This window comes from Delphinapterus leucas, chromosome 4 (genome assembly GCF_059928025.1).
Source record: "Delphinapterus leucas isolate spDelLeu-1000000601 "Yukka" chromosome 4, BTC_Dleu_Yukka2, whole genome shotgun sequence".
NCBI classification, from domain to species: domain Eukaryota; kingdom Metazoa; phylum Chordata; class Mammalia; order Artiodactyla; family Monodontidae; genus Delphinapterus; species Delphinapterus leucas.
Genome location: NC_143132.1, coordinates 47,919,705 through 47,934,554, shown reverse-complemented (window position 1 = coordinate 47,934,554; position 14,850 = coordinate 47,919,705). Strand labels below are relative to the sequence as shown.

Sequence of the window (14,850 nt, the reverse complement as noted above, 5' to 3'; positions counted from 1 at the left end):
AAGCACTCACGGATTTTTGCCCAGTCACATCCCCCTTTCTTCCCAATAAGAAACAGTGACTATGTGAATTTGGTGTCTCATCTTTACTTTTAACCCAACATGAATATTCTTAAATGATATACAGTAGCGTTTTGCATTTTAAGTAAAATTTATATAAATAGTACACTGTTCAATTGTATTCTTCTGCAACTGCTATCCTACTCCCAACATTGTAAAATTTATCCATGTTGACACACATAGCTCTAGTTTTCTTATTTTTCATTACTGGGCAATCTTCCAGAGTGTAAATATATACGTGTATATATACATGTATGATATGTGAAATATACCATCATTTATTCATCCATTTCCCTCCTCCCTTTGTAAATGGAATAACACATATTTAGAGAGAGATAGAGACTGACAGGTAACAGGAAAATGGCAAAAGAGGGGGAGGAAAAAGGAGAAAAGGAAACAATTACAAATAGCACACAGAAGTGCATGAAACAGAAGATAAAGAATAGCTAGAGAAGGTGTTGGGGAAAAATCTGTATAGAAATAAAATACAATGTACTGATTATTTTACTATAATATAAAATAAAAGAAGAAGTATATTTTTGGATTTTATATACAGGAATATAAAAATTTTGTGTAGGAGAAAATAAAAATTCTATGTATTTGCTTCAAAAAAAAAAGAAATAACATATAGAAAATTACATTTACCTCAATGCAGTTTTCAGGAAATTGACTCTGTAATATCCATTAAAATGTCAAATGTGAGTCCCTCTAATCTGGCAATCTTACTGTTAAGAATTTACCCTCTGGATATACTTGCAAAAGTTAACCTAGATATATGCATAAAGATAGCCACTGCTATTTGAAACAGAAATAAAACTGGAAAACTACCAGTGTCAATTGGGAGAAGAATGATTTAATTATGGTATGTTTGTACAATAGAAAGAGAACAGAATGATTTAATTATGGTACATTTGTATAATAGAAAGAGAACTGTGAAGGTATACAGGCTGAGGTGGAAAATATGAAACATATATTACTAAGTGGAAAAAGCAAGATGAGATTTGGGAGTATTTTTTTGTACTTTTACATATAACATATACTTTACATACCATACATATTTTAATATATTTTTTCTAATTCAATACACATTCATATTAATTATGATTACTTAAGCAGGGTAATCTGGGCAGTGGGATTATGAACCAAAGTAATAAATTATTTTTTAAAATATAAAGAAAGACAATCACAGAGGATGACAAGCTTCCCTGGCATAATATCCCCATCTTGTGGCCCTTTAGGCTACTGCCTCCAGTTTCAAAAGGCTCTTTTCAGATGTCTCAATTCCCTCAATCTCCTACCTGGGTGGATCAGGGGGATTTAAATCCAATCCCATGGATTTAAATACTATTTATACACTGATAATTCCCAGATTATCACCAGCTTAGACTTCTCTCCTCAGCTAAAGACTCCTATAATCAACCGCCTACTCAGCATTTCTATGGCATAATTTAAGATGTCCAAAACCAAACTCTTAATAGAAAAATTACAGACTCTCCAATCTCCTCTACAGAATTTCACTGTGTCTTTTTTTTTTTTTTTTAAGCAGTTGTTCAGCTACTCCCAGAATTATCTCTATAATCACTCTTGGTGCTTGAAGAAAGCAGTCTATAAATCAGTGTATTGCCATACCTGTGTCATATTCTTCTTCATCCCCAATGCTGAAAACAGGCTTTACACCACGGTAAGGCTTTCCCACTCTGTCACTGCTGCTCACATGCCTATATTCAAAGAATTTTAGGAGGGAAATCATTACTTAAGTTACCAAAGATTTTCACCAAGTATCATTTGAATATTAAAACAAAATACAAATGTTCTGTGCGCCCACCATGTACCACCCAGTTTCAGGAGAGCTATGTTAAGGAAATTGAAACAAGATAAGGAAATTGTTAGCAAAAGTGGCATAAGGTCTTGGGTATGCAGAATGTTTTCAAATCTGTAAAAATTAAATTTTAAACAATTTTAATGTTCACATAAAACCAATGCATTGTGAAGTTCCTTAACCTCTCTGTGCTTCTGTGTCCTCATCTGTAAAATGGTGGTAACAATATCTACCCTTCCTGGTTACTGTGAAAATTAAATCAGTTAGGACTTCCCTGGTGGCACAGTGGTTAAGAATCTGCCTGCCAATGCAGGGGACACGGGTTCGGGCCCTGGTCCAGGAAGATCCCACATGCTGCGGAGCAACTAAGCCCGTGTGCCACAACTACTAAGCCTGCGCTCTGGAGCCTGCGAGCCACAACTACTGAAGCCTGTGAGCCTAGAGACCATGCTCCGCAACAAGAGAAGCCCGCGCACCGCAATGAAGAGTAGCCCCCGCTCCACGCAACTAGAGAAAGCCCGCGCGCAGCGATGAAGACCCAACGCAGCCAAAAATAAACAAAAAAACTTAATCAGTTAATATTTTGTAAAGCTCTTAGAACAATGCCTGGCATACAGCAAGTGCTACATACACATTTGTTAGACAAAATAGTTTATGAAACCAAATATTCAAATTCCAGTAGGAGTGCCTAATTCTCATATGGGTACAAATGTCTTAAGGTTTTTCCTCTCATTTTTTTTTTCATTACTGTTACTTTTGTTTCAACAGAAACTAAGATGCTACTTCTTTTACATAAATAAACCATGAAAATGAATTTGCCTTTCACTTTCAAGTGACAGAAACATAAACATGTAAACTCAAACTTAGTAAGTTCTGCAGGAAGTATGACCTCTCTCTTTTTTAATATAAAAATCAATACCTCATTACTTTTCAGGTAACCTCAAATAAACCAGTAAGTAAACTTAAAATATTTCGACAAAATACCACATGTTTCTGGGGAAAGAGTATTGTATTATTTGTAGAATAAGGTTCAGCTAAGATAATCTATGATGAAGGAAAACTATGGCTTTTTTTTCCTTGTCATGTATCGAGAGTTCAATGCGGAAAAAAATCAAGTTATGTGTCTTTAATCTTAGAATTCAATTTTTCCAGAAGACAGAGATCAAATCTGTATTTTAAATGATTTCTTAATACATATCATCAATAAAAATGAAGACCTAATTTTGTTAAAATATGCTTAAATCTTTATTTCTCCCAAAACAACATTCCTCAACAGAAAACCAATGAGAGTTGAGTATATAACAGAATTATAAGTTAATCAGTACACTGCTTACAGTTTAAGTTATAAAATCATTTTTTATGTTAAAGCATATTTAATGTAAAATTATCCAATAAATTATCAAACTATGCTCATTAAAGAAAATGAAAGAAATAATTCAAATACCTATGAAACTCAGATTCAGCTTACTTACAAAAGGCAAAGATAATATAGCTTTGTGTAACAATACTTTAGTGCGGTCTAGATTATAAAGTTGTACGAGATTAAGTTATTGGTGCTCTCCTGATATTGAAGTATAAACTGCTATAACATAGAAAGTAACAAAGATAATGTTTACAGTAAATGCTTGAACCAGAATATAAATGACATCCAAAAAAAAAAGCTGGACTCTTTTTAAAAAGCAGTATAGGGCTTCCCCAGTGGCGCAGTGGTTGAGGGTCCGCCTGCCAAAGCAGGGGACACGGGTTGGGGACATGGGTTTGTGCCCCGGTCCGGGAAGATCCCACATGCCGTGGAATGGCTGGGCCCGTGAGCCATGGCCACCGAGCCTGCGCGTCCGGAGCTTGTGCTCTGCAACGGGAGAGGCCACAACAGTGAGAGGCCCGCGTACCGCAAAAAAAAAAAAAAAAAGCAGTATATCTATGCTTTTTTAGCAGAAACAAAATCTACAAGAGTTTGACTAGATTTTAACCTGATTTACTGACCTCAAAACCAACCCAATTTATTCTAACTTCTCACTAAACTCTATTTTCAAAATGGATATATCTGCCTGTGGACTAGAGAAGATAATTTGAATGTTTAAAAAATTATTTGCGATAAAACTTGGGAGTTAAAATTAGACTAATTCAATGGTCCTGTAACAAGAGAAAACAGAAAGATGATTCACAAATAGATTATAATTTTAAAAGAAGCAACCTCCTTTAAAATTATAAAATTATAATAGAAGCTCTGTAACTGGCACTGGCCAACTCTTATCCGTAAGTTGAAAGTAAACTATTGTTAAAAATGCTACTTCTAACTCACTGAAAATATTGAAATGACCTGCTAAAAAAGTCAACTCCATTATTCTGAAGCTTAACTTACATTCAAAGTATGATTAGAATTTCTTTTTAAATGTTCATAGGGATTGCTATAATTGATATTCAAACTCAAATTGCAGAAAAATCATGAGTATAAAAACTGTAAAGCCATACAGTATAATGTTCTTTTGTTTATCCTAATTGAAGGTCCAGTAGATTTCTAAACTTTAAACCTATGGAATCTAATGATAAGTACCCCGTTTTACTGGGGTCAGAGAAGAGATGGATTATATTTTAACATGTCCACCATGGCCTAATTTCTTTCAAGGAAAAGCAAAGGTAGAACCCTAGAACTATAGTTTGTTCACACCAATTTATATAATGTTAACTCACCAACTTAAATACATACATCTTATTAAGAAAAACCTAGCAATATTATAAAACTACATAGTGTACATAGTGTACATGAAATAACAAAAAATTTGAACCACAAACTGTGCCTTTTCTCAGATGCTGTAATTTTCCCTACTGTTAGAGCACAAGACAGAAGTAAATGATCTCCAAAGCTAATACCCTCCTAACTCTGAGACTACATATTTTCTTTGTTTCACCTTCCTCTGTCTCAGAATAAAAACTGCAGATTTTATGAAGTTGTTGGGTTTGAATGTACTTGATTTTCATATGAGGAATGGGAGATATAAAGAAGAAGGCAAGGAAAAAAATTAAAATGATCGAGCAAAAAACCAAAAGGAAAACATATCAGCATCACACACTCCTAAAAGCAGAATGAGAAAAGTTTAGCACTTGAAACAGCTGCATGAAATTTTAGCCAAGACAACATGAGGCTTATAGACAGCATGAAGCATGCTAAAGGAAAAGGATGGTCCAGTAAAGCTGCTCTACTCATTGGCTTACCGCTCGGTACATGTTCTGTCTGGCCAAGGAAGATTGAAAGACATTCTATAGCAAATTGAGGCAGAGGACAGAACAATATGATTATTAAAAATGCAAAAGCTTTAAAACAAAAATATAATCAGTTTTTCTAACCCACGGTGTATATTAAAAAAGAATATTTTGATCATCCCAAGTACAAAGAAAAATGAAGAAAAGTCAGTTTCAAGTGACTCTTTAACGAAAATAGTCTTTTCAATTTAGAATTATCACTAGTTCATTTTAAAATAAATTTTAAGTGTTCATGATACAAAATGTACCAATAATAGTACCCTAGGGCTTCCCTGGTGGCGCAGTGGTTGGGAGTCCGCCTGCCGATGCAGGGGACACGGGTTCGTGCCCCGGTCGGGGAAGATTCCACATGCCGTGGAGCGGCTGGGCCCGTGAGCCATGGGCCCGTGAGCCATGGCTGCTGAGCCTGCGCGTCCGGAGCCTGTGCTCCGCAGCGGGAGAGGCCACAACAGTGAGAGGCCCGCGTACCGAAAAAAAAAAAAAAAAAAAATAGTACCCTAATTGAGAATGCACTAACTAAAAGTAATTTTAAAATTAAGGCTTTTGAAAGCAGACATAATTTTAATGAGCAAAAAAAACCTTTCAGCCTTGATAACAACACTTTAACATTAGTCCATTGTAGACAAGGTACAATTTTTTTGGATTAGTGAAAATAATCTATATCTTCTTTGCTATTTACTAAATGGGAAAAAAAATATTTGTATGCATATGTCCTTTATTTAATAAAGTGAAAATTAGTAAATGCCTTATATTCAGTTCTTAAAATCAAATACTTCAACTCTCCTAGGGTGCTGCAAGTAAGACATGAGAGTGAAATTAAATACTGTAACACATTTCCAAGATCAGGCTTGCTTAGAAACAAATTTCACGCTGGGATTATTAGGTTAGCTTTGAACCCTAAGAACAAGAAAGATCAATGAGACCAACATGTGGAGGACAAAAAACATACTGTGCCCTCACAGTTCCAGTAAGAAACAATATAACAGACATTCTTAAACTTATCATTTGTTAGCTGGATACTTCATTTGTAATTGGGAAAATAGGGGTCACACATGCTGTGAACAAAATTCTATGAAGATCTGAATTCTTAAACTTTACAAAAATGGGTTTCTGCTTGATTTAGTATGACCAAATTTTCTAGGTTTTAAATTCCTGAAGTGGAGAAAGAGATTCCTGCTATGAGATTACTGCACTTAGCAGATGATTCCCAACCATTTGACATGTGGGAAGCAGCTGCTATATGAAGTGTCATATACATAATAGCATTGGAATAATTTTTTTCTAATGAATGGCGTGAAGGGGCAGAATTATTACTTGCCTCCTATTCTGAGCAGTGGGAGAAGAGAGAGTAATCTTTACAGTAAAATTTTATAGCAATAAAGAACATCTCTGTGATGACAACGAAAACTGGAATCTAATAAAAAAAATGTAATTTACGATCCTTTTCTAGAGCACATTCTATTCAACTAACATTTACTTTTAAGATACTTTTCTATAGTTTTAATTACTCATCACAAATTCATACTGTATAAGCAACTCACCGGTCCACAGGAGTTGATGTATTCTCAATAAAACTGATAACTTTTTCCCTGACATTAACAGATTTTGTCTTCAAAGCAACAGTCATTTTATTTACTAGTGATTTCATTCCTCTATCATTTGAGCCGTTAGAAGATTCACCCTGAAAAAAAGAAAAACAAACAACAACTTACTGATGGATTAACTGCTCTCCAAATGATTAGCAAGATACACTACTGCTAAAGGTTATCTAGATGCTATGTCCTGAACTGGGTGCACCCCCCGACCATAAATTCATGTGTTACAAGTTCTAATCCCCAGGGTACCTCAGAAAGTGACTGAATGCGGAGATAGGGCCTTTAGAGAGTAAACTAAGGTTAAATGAGGTGGGCCCTAGCCAATATGACTGATACTCTTACAGGAAGAAGGGGATACATCAGGGATTCACATGCACAGAAAAAAGGCCATGTACCAACATCACAGGAAGGTGGTACTCTGAAAGCCAAAGACAGAGGCCTTAGGAGAAATTAAACCTGCTAGCCCTTTGATCCCAGACCTGTAGCCTCTGGAACTATGAGGAAATACATTAAGCCACCTAGTTGGTTGTATTTTGTTATGGCAGCCCCAGCAGGCTGATATACTGGGTGAAACCATTTTAGGAATGGAAGGTAGAAATGAAAAATGAGGATATGTATTACACACATAAATGTGTGGAGGCTGAAATTACCTTATTTATTCAATAAGAAATAAAGTTATTGACCTTTTCTTAACTCAGATTACTCTATAAAGATAAGCAAAATTATAATCAGAATATCATTCATATAGCTAAATTTTTAAACATTTATTCCTTGTAAATTTTTGCTGTTTAAAACATTATTACTTAGGCCTTTAATTTCTCAAGAAAAGTCACTCTTACGTACCTAGTGTAAGAGATGTGAGTATAATTCTTGCGTTGCTCCTTTATACCCTACAGGGGAAGCTGGTAGTAGATGTCAAAAGTTTTAAAATGTGCCTATCTTCTGCTTATTAATTCTTCTTCAGAATTTATGGGGAGGAAATAATCAGAAAATGCCCTAGGATTTAGGAACTATTTGGTGGAAAACTATACTGATACTAAAAAAAAAAAAAAAAAAAAGCATTTAAAAATACTAGAAAATGCTCGTATGTTCAATGAGAAAGCAGAAAATAAAACTGTATGTACACTCTGATCACTACTTTTAAAATAAAATACTAAAAAAAATGCATTATAAAAGATTTAAAGAAAATATTTCAAACTAAGAATAGCTGTTATCCATGGTTGGGTTATAAATAATTTTGATTTCTTTATATTTTTCATATTTATATATGATGCTACAATGAACATGTATTATTCTTATTTTTAAGAGAAGTCATTAACGAAATAACACAAAAATCATGTTCCCATTGCAATATCCAAATTCAAAACCAAATTAAACTGACTGTGGAAATTCTTTGGTACTTCTGAATGTAACACATCTTTAAGACAGTTATCTTTAGCCTCAATCATTGTTTTTCAAATCTGAAGATAAAAAGTTCAATACAAAGACCATCCAAAGCTGTGGACAGGAATATAAATTAGAATAATGTTTTTTGGAGGGCAATTTGACAATAATGCAGAATTCTAAGGATTTTGACATGTAAACTTCTGATCATGTTATTTCACTTCTAGGATGAAATAATCATGTCATATGCAAATATATTACTACAAAACTTAATTGTAGTAGTGTATATAATAGTAAAAGACTAGAAACAATGTAAATATTCAACAATAAGGGGACTAACTGAACACATTATAATACATCTATACTATTTAGATATTTAAAATGAAAACAGCAAATACTTATTAAATAAATGGTGAGCTCCTAGATACCTAGATCAAGCTGAAAACCTAATTCTCAGAGAAGACTTATCCGCTGATAATTTGGCAATAATTTGCTTTGACTTACATGGCTGAAGATAAGCCTCAATTAATCATCTAATGAGTTACAATTTTATAATAACTACTATAAGATATATAAGTGACAGGTACTACACTTTACATTCACTTGCACATTTAATCCTCATGTCATTATTGTGAAGAAAGCTGTGTTATTATCATCATCCCTATTTGCACAGATGGAGAAACCAGAGTGGAAAAGATCTTGCTAGAGATCATGAAGAAAGTAAACTGTGAAGACAAAACCTGAATACCCAGGTGAGTCAGACTGGTAAGCCCAAGCTTGTAACCATCACCCTGTACTGGAGTTTTCCCTCTATTTCTTTAAAGAATGACCTTTAGGTAGATGAAGACCATTACTTGTTAAGAAAATGATTTAATGACACCTAGTTCAAATGACATGAAATACTGAAAACACACAAGACTTATTGCCCAAATATTTCCAAAGTAGAACAGAATGGATTTACCCACTATTGCAAAACCCTGCAGTAATGTACACCTCAATAACTAAAACTCAAATAAAATGGGATTGGCAACTGGTTCCTGTCTTCCTCTGCCTGGCCCATTCTCAAATACAGGTGGACTGAAGTTTTAATCATGTAGGTATGTGGTGGGGAGGAGAGCTACAGAGACAGTATGCTGGAGATGCAAACATGAGCCTCAGTATTCTCCAGACCCAAACTAATTGGGAGATTCCTAGAACCAGCTCACTTTAGAGTCCTAGCTAGTCACGGGACTCAGAATTATCTCCACTGACATTTAAGCTGGAGTAGAAAATTGTCACTAGGTGATACCAAGCTGCAGCTGGAGAGGGAGAAATCTGAATTCAGCAGGTAGACCACCAGAACTCCTGGCTAGTTTAGCTGTTTAGGCCTGCTCCCACCATTTCATTAACCTCACAATAATATGATCCCTCACTGCATGTGTTTGAATTATTTTTACTCCATTTCTGTTATGGTAGCTGTTTAGTTGTTAATCACCTGGGCATTTACCCCACTCTGGTGACATATTCTACATATACACTTACATCAAGAGAAGAACTGACACTGCTCCTTGAGCCTGAGGTACTAGCAATCCAATGGCCATATCCATTTTCTGGTCCATCCACATTAATGTCTGCTAGGTGCTGCTGCAGTGCTTAAAGATAAATAGGAAGAAGAAAAAAAAATCCTGACGTATCAAACCCTTTGGAAAGATTCAATACCAGAGAAGTACAATAAACATGTCATAGCTGAATGAAAAGGATCCAAAGGCATAATCACAGGTATTTCTTTCAGCACCTCTGTAAAGTACTAAAAGACCCCAGGCTACAGAAAGCCTTCCTTTTCCTCTTCCTTCTAAAGCCCTCTCTCTATACACATATAACTTTTCTTAATTGATCCTAAGGGTAACAGTAACTATATATATAGGCTTGATGTTTTCCTCTTTGGAAGGTAATCCTTCAAGTATTAATAGATAATCTTAGCAATGGTTTTATGACATAAAAGATTAATAGAAAACCTACGGTGGCTTTTGTTTACTATAAGGAGACATCAGTTAATCCTTCCCATAATAAAGAAGCAGTCTTAGGCATTAACTGCTATGGAAAGAGAGATTATTCTTGGAACAGAAATAATTCATAGTTTAGAAAAAAGTTCCTAAAACCTAGGATATCTGTGCTATAAAATAATACTTTTCAGACTCTCAAAAGTGTCTTGTATCATGACGTTTTGTATCATGTTGTCAGAACTTCCAATAACACTGGGCCTTAGGCCAATACTTGCTTAACACTAGTACTTATTTAAATAAGCCCTTTTGTTAAATCACTTTGGGTATGAGCTTCAAGGGTAGTTAGTTATCAGGCCATGATATACAGGAGAAATAATTCTTGCTGATATCAACAAAGACCAAGAAGAAATAGACCCTAACCTATCAAAATGTCTAAGTCATAACATAAAAAAAATCATATTAAGCCAGAACTTAATCCTTATAAGACTCTTATGATTCAAACTCAGGATTCTATTGCCTCCAACAAATATTAATTTGATTTTATCATTAATTTTCCTAGTAATTATAGTTCAATATTTTTATATCTCTTTTCCTAATGAAAGGCGCCTTATCTTTTAATTGAAATATATTTGACATATAACACTGTGTAAGTTTAAGGTATACAAAATGTTGATTTGATACATTTATATACTGTAATATGACTTCCACTGTAGCAACAGCTGCACCTCTATCATGTCACACAATTACTATTTCTTTTTTGTGGTGGGAATAATTAAGATCTAGTCTCTGCAAGTTTGGTGATTATAATACAATATTGTCTATATTCACTATACTGTGCCTTAGTACTGCAGGACTTATTTATCTACTAGTTGTAAATCTGTACCCTTAAATAACATAATTTGTAAAAAAAAAAAAAAAAAAAAAGAAAAGAAAAGAAAAGAAAAAAAGATAGTCTTTTTTTAACCTTACTACCCTGACCTACTCCTTCATATATTCTCAAATATTTGCTGGTAGGGATTCTGTCATTTTACTATCCTGAATTACCAGATATTATCTGCAGACTTGAAAGTATCAACTTATTTGTTTGTTTTATTCTATTCAGTCAACATTTTTTCAGCAGCTAATACTCTCATGTAGTTCAAAACTAAAGTGAAAACAGAACAAACAAAAAAGCAAATAGCACAAAGAGTATACAGTGAAAATTATTCCTCCTACTCTTGTTTCCCAGTCCTATCTATCCTTCCTTCTCCACAGAAACAAATCATGTGGGGCAGTTTTTCACCCATCTTTACAAAAACATTTTCTACAAATACAAGCTAATTAATACACATCCACTTCAACAGTCTTCCACTATATATTCACTCATTGCAATTGTCTATTGTGTTTGTCTTTATCTATATGTCCTGTTGTCTTTGCCTTTTCTGAAAATAGTGAATGACTGAAGAGAAAGTGTACCCATTAACTAATTTGGTCATTCTAAATCAGCTCCAGTGATAGTATAATTTCCTCTGAAAAGTAGGGACAAAGGGATTAATAAATTAAAACCTTACCCATAAATCCTCCACTGGCAATGCTCACATATTCTTTGTTTTTCTGAAATGGAAAATAAAATTTCAAATTATTCCCAAATGCAATTTAATTAAAACTTCTGGGGGCTTCCCTGGCGGCTCAGTGGTTAAGAATCCACCTGCCAATGCAGGGGACATGGGTTCCATGCCCTGGTCCATGCCACAGAGCAACGAAGTCCGTGTGCCACAACTACTGAGTCTGCGCTCTAGAGCCCGTGCTCTGCAACAAGAGAAGCCACCACAATGAGAAGCCCGCGAACCGCAACGAAGAATAGCCCCCACCCACTGCAACTAGAGAAAACCTGCGTGCAGCAACCAAGACCCAACGCAGTCAAAAATAAATTAATTAAATAAATAAAATTTTTAAAAATTCTATAAAACTTCTGATAGTTCTCTATAAGCATTGACAAATGTAATATAAGGTTATATACTAAATTTCTGAATTTCTTCTTTGACATTTTGGACTTTGGCACAGAGAAGTACATACATTTATCTTGTGTACTATAAGGTCTGGTGCTTGAGTGGGAAGAAGTGGACAACTTCATGGCTACAAATGAGACTGTGATTTTACTTGTATTATAGTCCCAATAGTGCGATACAGAGTCAAACCAAAATCAGTTACACTGTATTTTCGGATGTTACCAGAATGGTTTTTAAAAGCTTGCCAAAATATTTTGGGTCTTTTATAAAAAGGAAATACAAAAGCAAATACTACAGCTAATTATGAAGAAATGACAGAATGTTAACATTTTACAAACTACTAAAAATTAATGAATCTAAGCAATGATAAACAAACAAAGACACAAAAAAGAAAGATATCTGGGCAGTATTTACCTCCTGAGGAAGTACACAATACCCAAGACTTCCTATCTCTCCCACCCCCAAAAGTAATCTAACAAGTCCCTAGGTCTAATTACCAGTTTACAGGAAATACCAGGGATAGAACCTGATAAACAACACCGTGTGAATGCAATCTGCAAAATCCACATTGTGGGAAAATATAAGACAAAGTAACCAGTTTTTCCAAACAAATATATACAAGGAAAAAAATTAGGAAAGGGAACCTATAAATTAAAAGAGACTTAAAAGATACCAACCAGAGTGCAATGTCTTGTTTTAGATCCTGAGAAAACCAAGGGAACTTGAACACTCGTTACTTTTTTTTATAATAAAGTATAATAGGGATAATGTGGTTATGTCTTTACAAAGAATTTATAGAGTTCAATTCTCCCTACTTGTGGATTTGTTTGAAATTTTCCACAATAAAAACTGGGGGGGGGGGAGGAATTTCTAAAACCACATTAAGAACTCGAATTATTAATAGAAGTCCACAATATTCCAAATTCTTGCCATCTGACACCCTTCACAATATACAGCCTATACCAGGCCATTTTTAGAATAGGTCAATTAAATTTATAAGTAAAATGAGTTTGAGAACCTATTTTTGTTATTCTGTATAAACTTCTAAAATCTTTCCCCCAGTAAAGTATAACTTTACCTTATAATCCCTCTCCCAAATACCTTGCTCCTTCTCTGATTTTGTCTTTCAAGGATTGTCCTTTAGACCAGCGGTCCCCAGTCTTTCTTGGGACCAGTTTTGTGGAAGACAATTTTTCCATGGATGGGGGGTGGGGTGGGGGATGATTTCAGAATGACTCAAGCACATTATATTCATTGTGCACTTTATTTCTATTATTATTACTTTGTACTATATAATGAAATAATGATACAACTCACCATAATGCAGAATTAGTGGGAGCCCTGAGCTTCTTTTCCTGCAACTAGATGGACCCATCTGGGGATGGTGGGACCACCTCAGCTCCACCTCAGATCACCAGGCATTAGATTCTCATAAGGAGCACGCAACCTAGATCCCTCGCATGCGCAGTTCACAGTAGGGTTTGTGCTCTTATGAGAATGTAATGCTGCTGCTGATCTGACAGGAGGTGGAGCTCAGGCGGTAATGGGAGCGATGGGGAGCGGCTGTAAATACAGATGAAGCTTCACTGGCTCGTCCACTGCTCACCTCCTACTCTGCGACGCAGTTCCTAACAGGCCACCGACTGGTACCCGTCCATTGCCCAGGAGTTGGGGACCCCTGCTTTAGACTAATTTTCTCAAACCAGATTCCCAGTAAAGTGGATGTAAATTGAGTGGCTTCTGTAATAGCATTCCTATTGTCTTCCTGATTCCATAGTTCAGGGCCACACAAAATGAGGACTTTAATGTATAAACTACCAAAGAATACCTAATAAACAACCATTTTTATAAAGAAAGAGCCATCACTGAGTGAGGCTTTGTAGAAAAGGTAGAGGGGACAGGTTGCATAAAATCGCTGATACAAATTAGTTGTGCTGAAGACAACATTTAAACACAAAAGGGAAAGGTGGCTAAGTGTCATGAGTACATATACATGTACATTTATTCAATTTCAAAGTGAAGATATTAAAATGAATTATATAGCAACTGTAAAAAGTTGAGGCATGAACAGGCACAGAGAACAATGCAAAAGAATAATCCAGCAATAGACCCTGATTCATTGAGGAATTCAGTATATTAAAGAGGTAGTATTTCATATTGACAGCACAACTGGTTAGCTATTTGGGGAAAAAATTTTTTTTGATTCCTACCTCACTTCTTACACAAAAATAATTCCAGATGGGCCAAGATTTAAACATAAAAGTATAACACATAAGCACGCAAGAAAAATCTGGGGGAGAAGACCTTTGTTGGCAAGACACAAAACCAATAAAGTGTTAAAAAAAAAAAACAACAGATAAATTTGACAAGGTAGACAACAGCACAAAATTACCTAGGAGAATTTCTTAAAGGTGATAGCAGTAACCAAGGAAAACTGAAATAATCTGTCGGCATACCTGTAAAAAGTGTGCCAGGACCATGTTCATATACATGTCTTCTTCCTCTCTGCCACTGCCCATGAAACAGAGGTGCTCCCCACCAGCGATGGAGCCAGACTCAATGGACTGCTTCTGTGCTTCCAGCAGGGATTTTACTGACTGTGCAAACTCAGACGGATTCTGGAGCATCTAGACAATTAAAAATTTTTTTAATGTGGCAAGCCTGTGTTTCTTATACATTTGCAAAACAAAATATTTTCCCAGGGCGGGAAAAAAAAAACAATGTTTAAATTGCCACCATGAAAATAAAGCCTTTTTTTGTTTGTT

The 14,850-nt window shown here is 35.1% G+C and overlaps 1 protein-coding gene across 2 annotated transcripts in view; it reads right to left on the bottom strand.

Moving 5' to 3' along the window:
* TBC1D23 (TBC1 domain family member 23) overlaps window positions 1–14,850 on the bottom strand; it is a 63,608-nt gene that overhangs the window by 5,227 nt on the left and 43,531 nt on the right. Inside the window, exons 11-16 of one of the 2 annotated variants that reach the window (XM_022587532.3) lie at window positions 14,542–14,712; window positions 11,648–11,690; window positions 9,637–9,746; window positions 6,679–6,818; window positions 5,090–5,134; window positions 1,687–1,775 (exon numbers count right to left, since the gene is read on the bottom strand). In XM_022587532.3, coding sequence (XP_022443240.1) covers window positions 1,687–1,775; window positions 5,090–5,134; window positions 6,679–6,818; window positions 9,637–9,746; window positions 11,648–11,690; window positions 14,542–14,712 — 598 coding nt within the window. The remainder of the gene's footprint in view (window positions 1–1,686; window positions 1,776–5,089; window positions 5,135–6,678; window positions 6,819–9,636; window positions 9,747–11,647; window positions 11,691–14,541; window positions 14,713–14,850) is intronic. The other variant, XM_022587615.3, reaches the window with a different exon arrangement.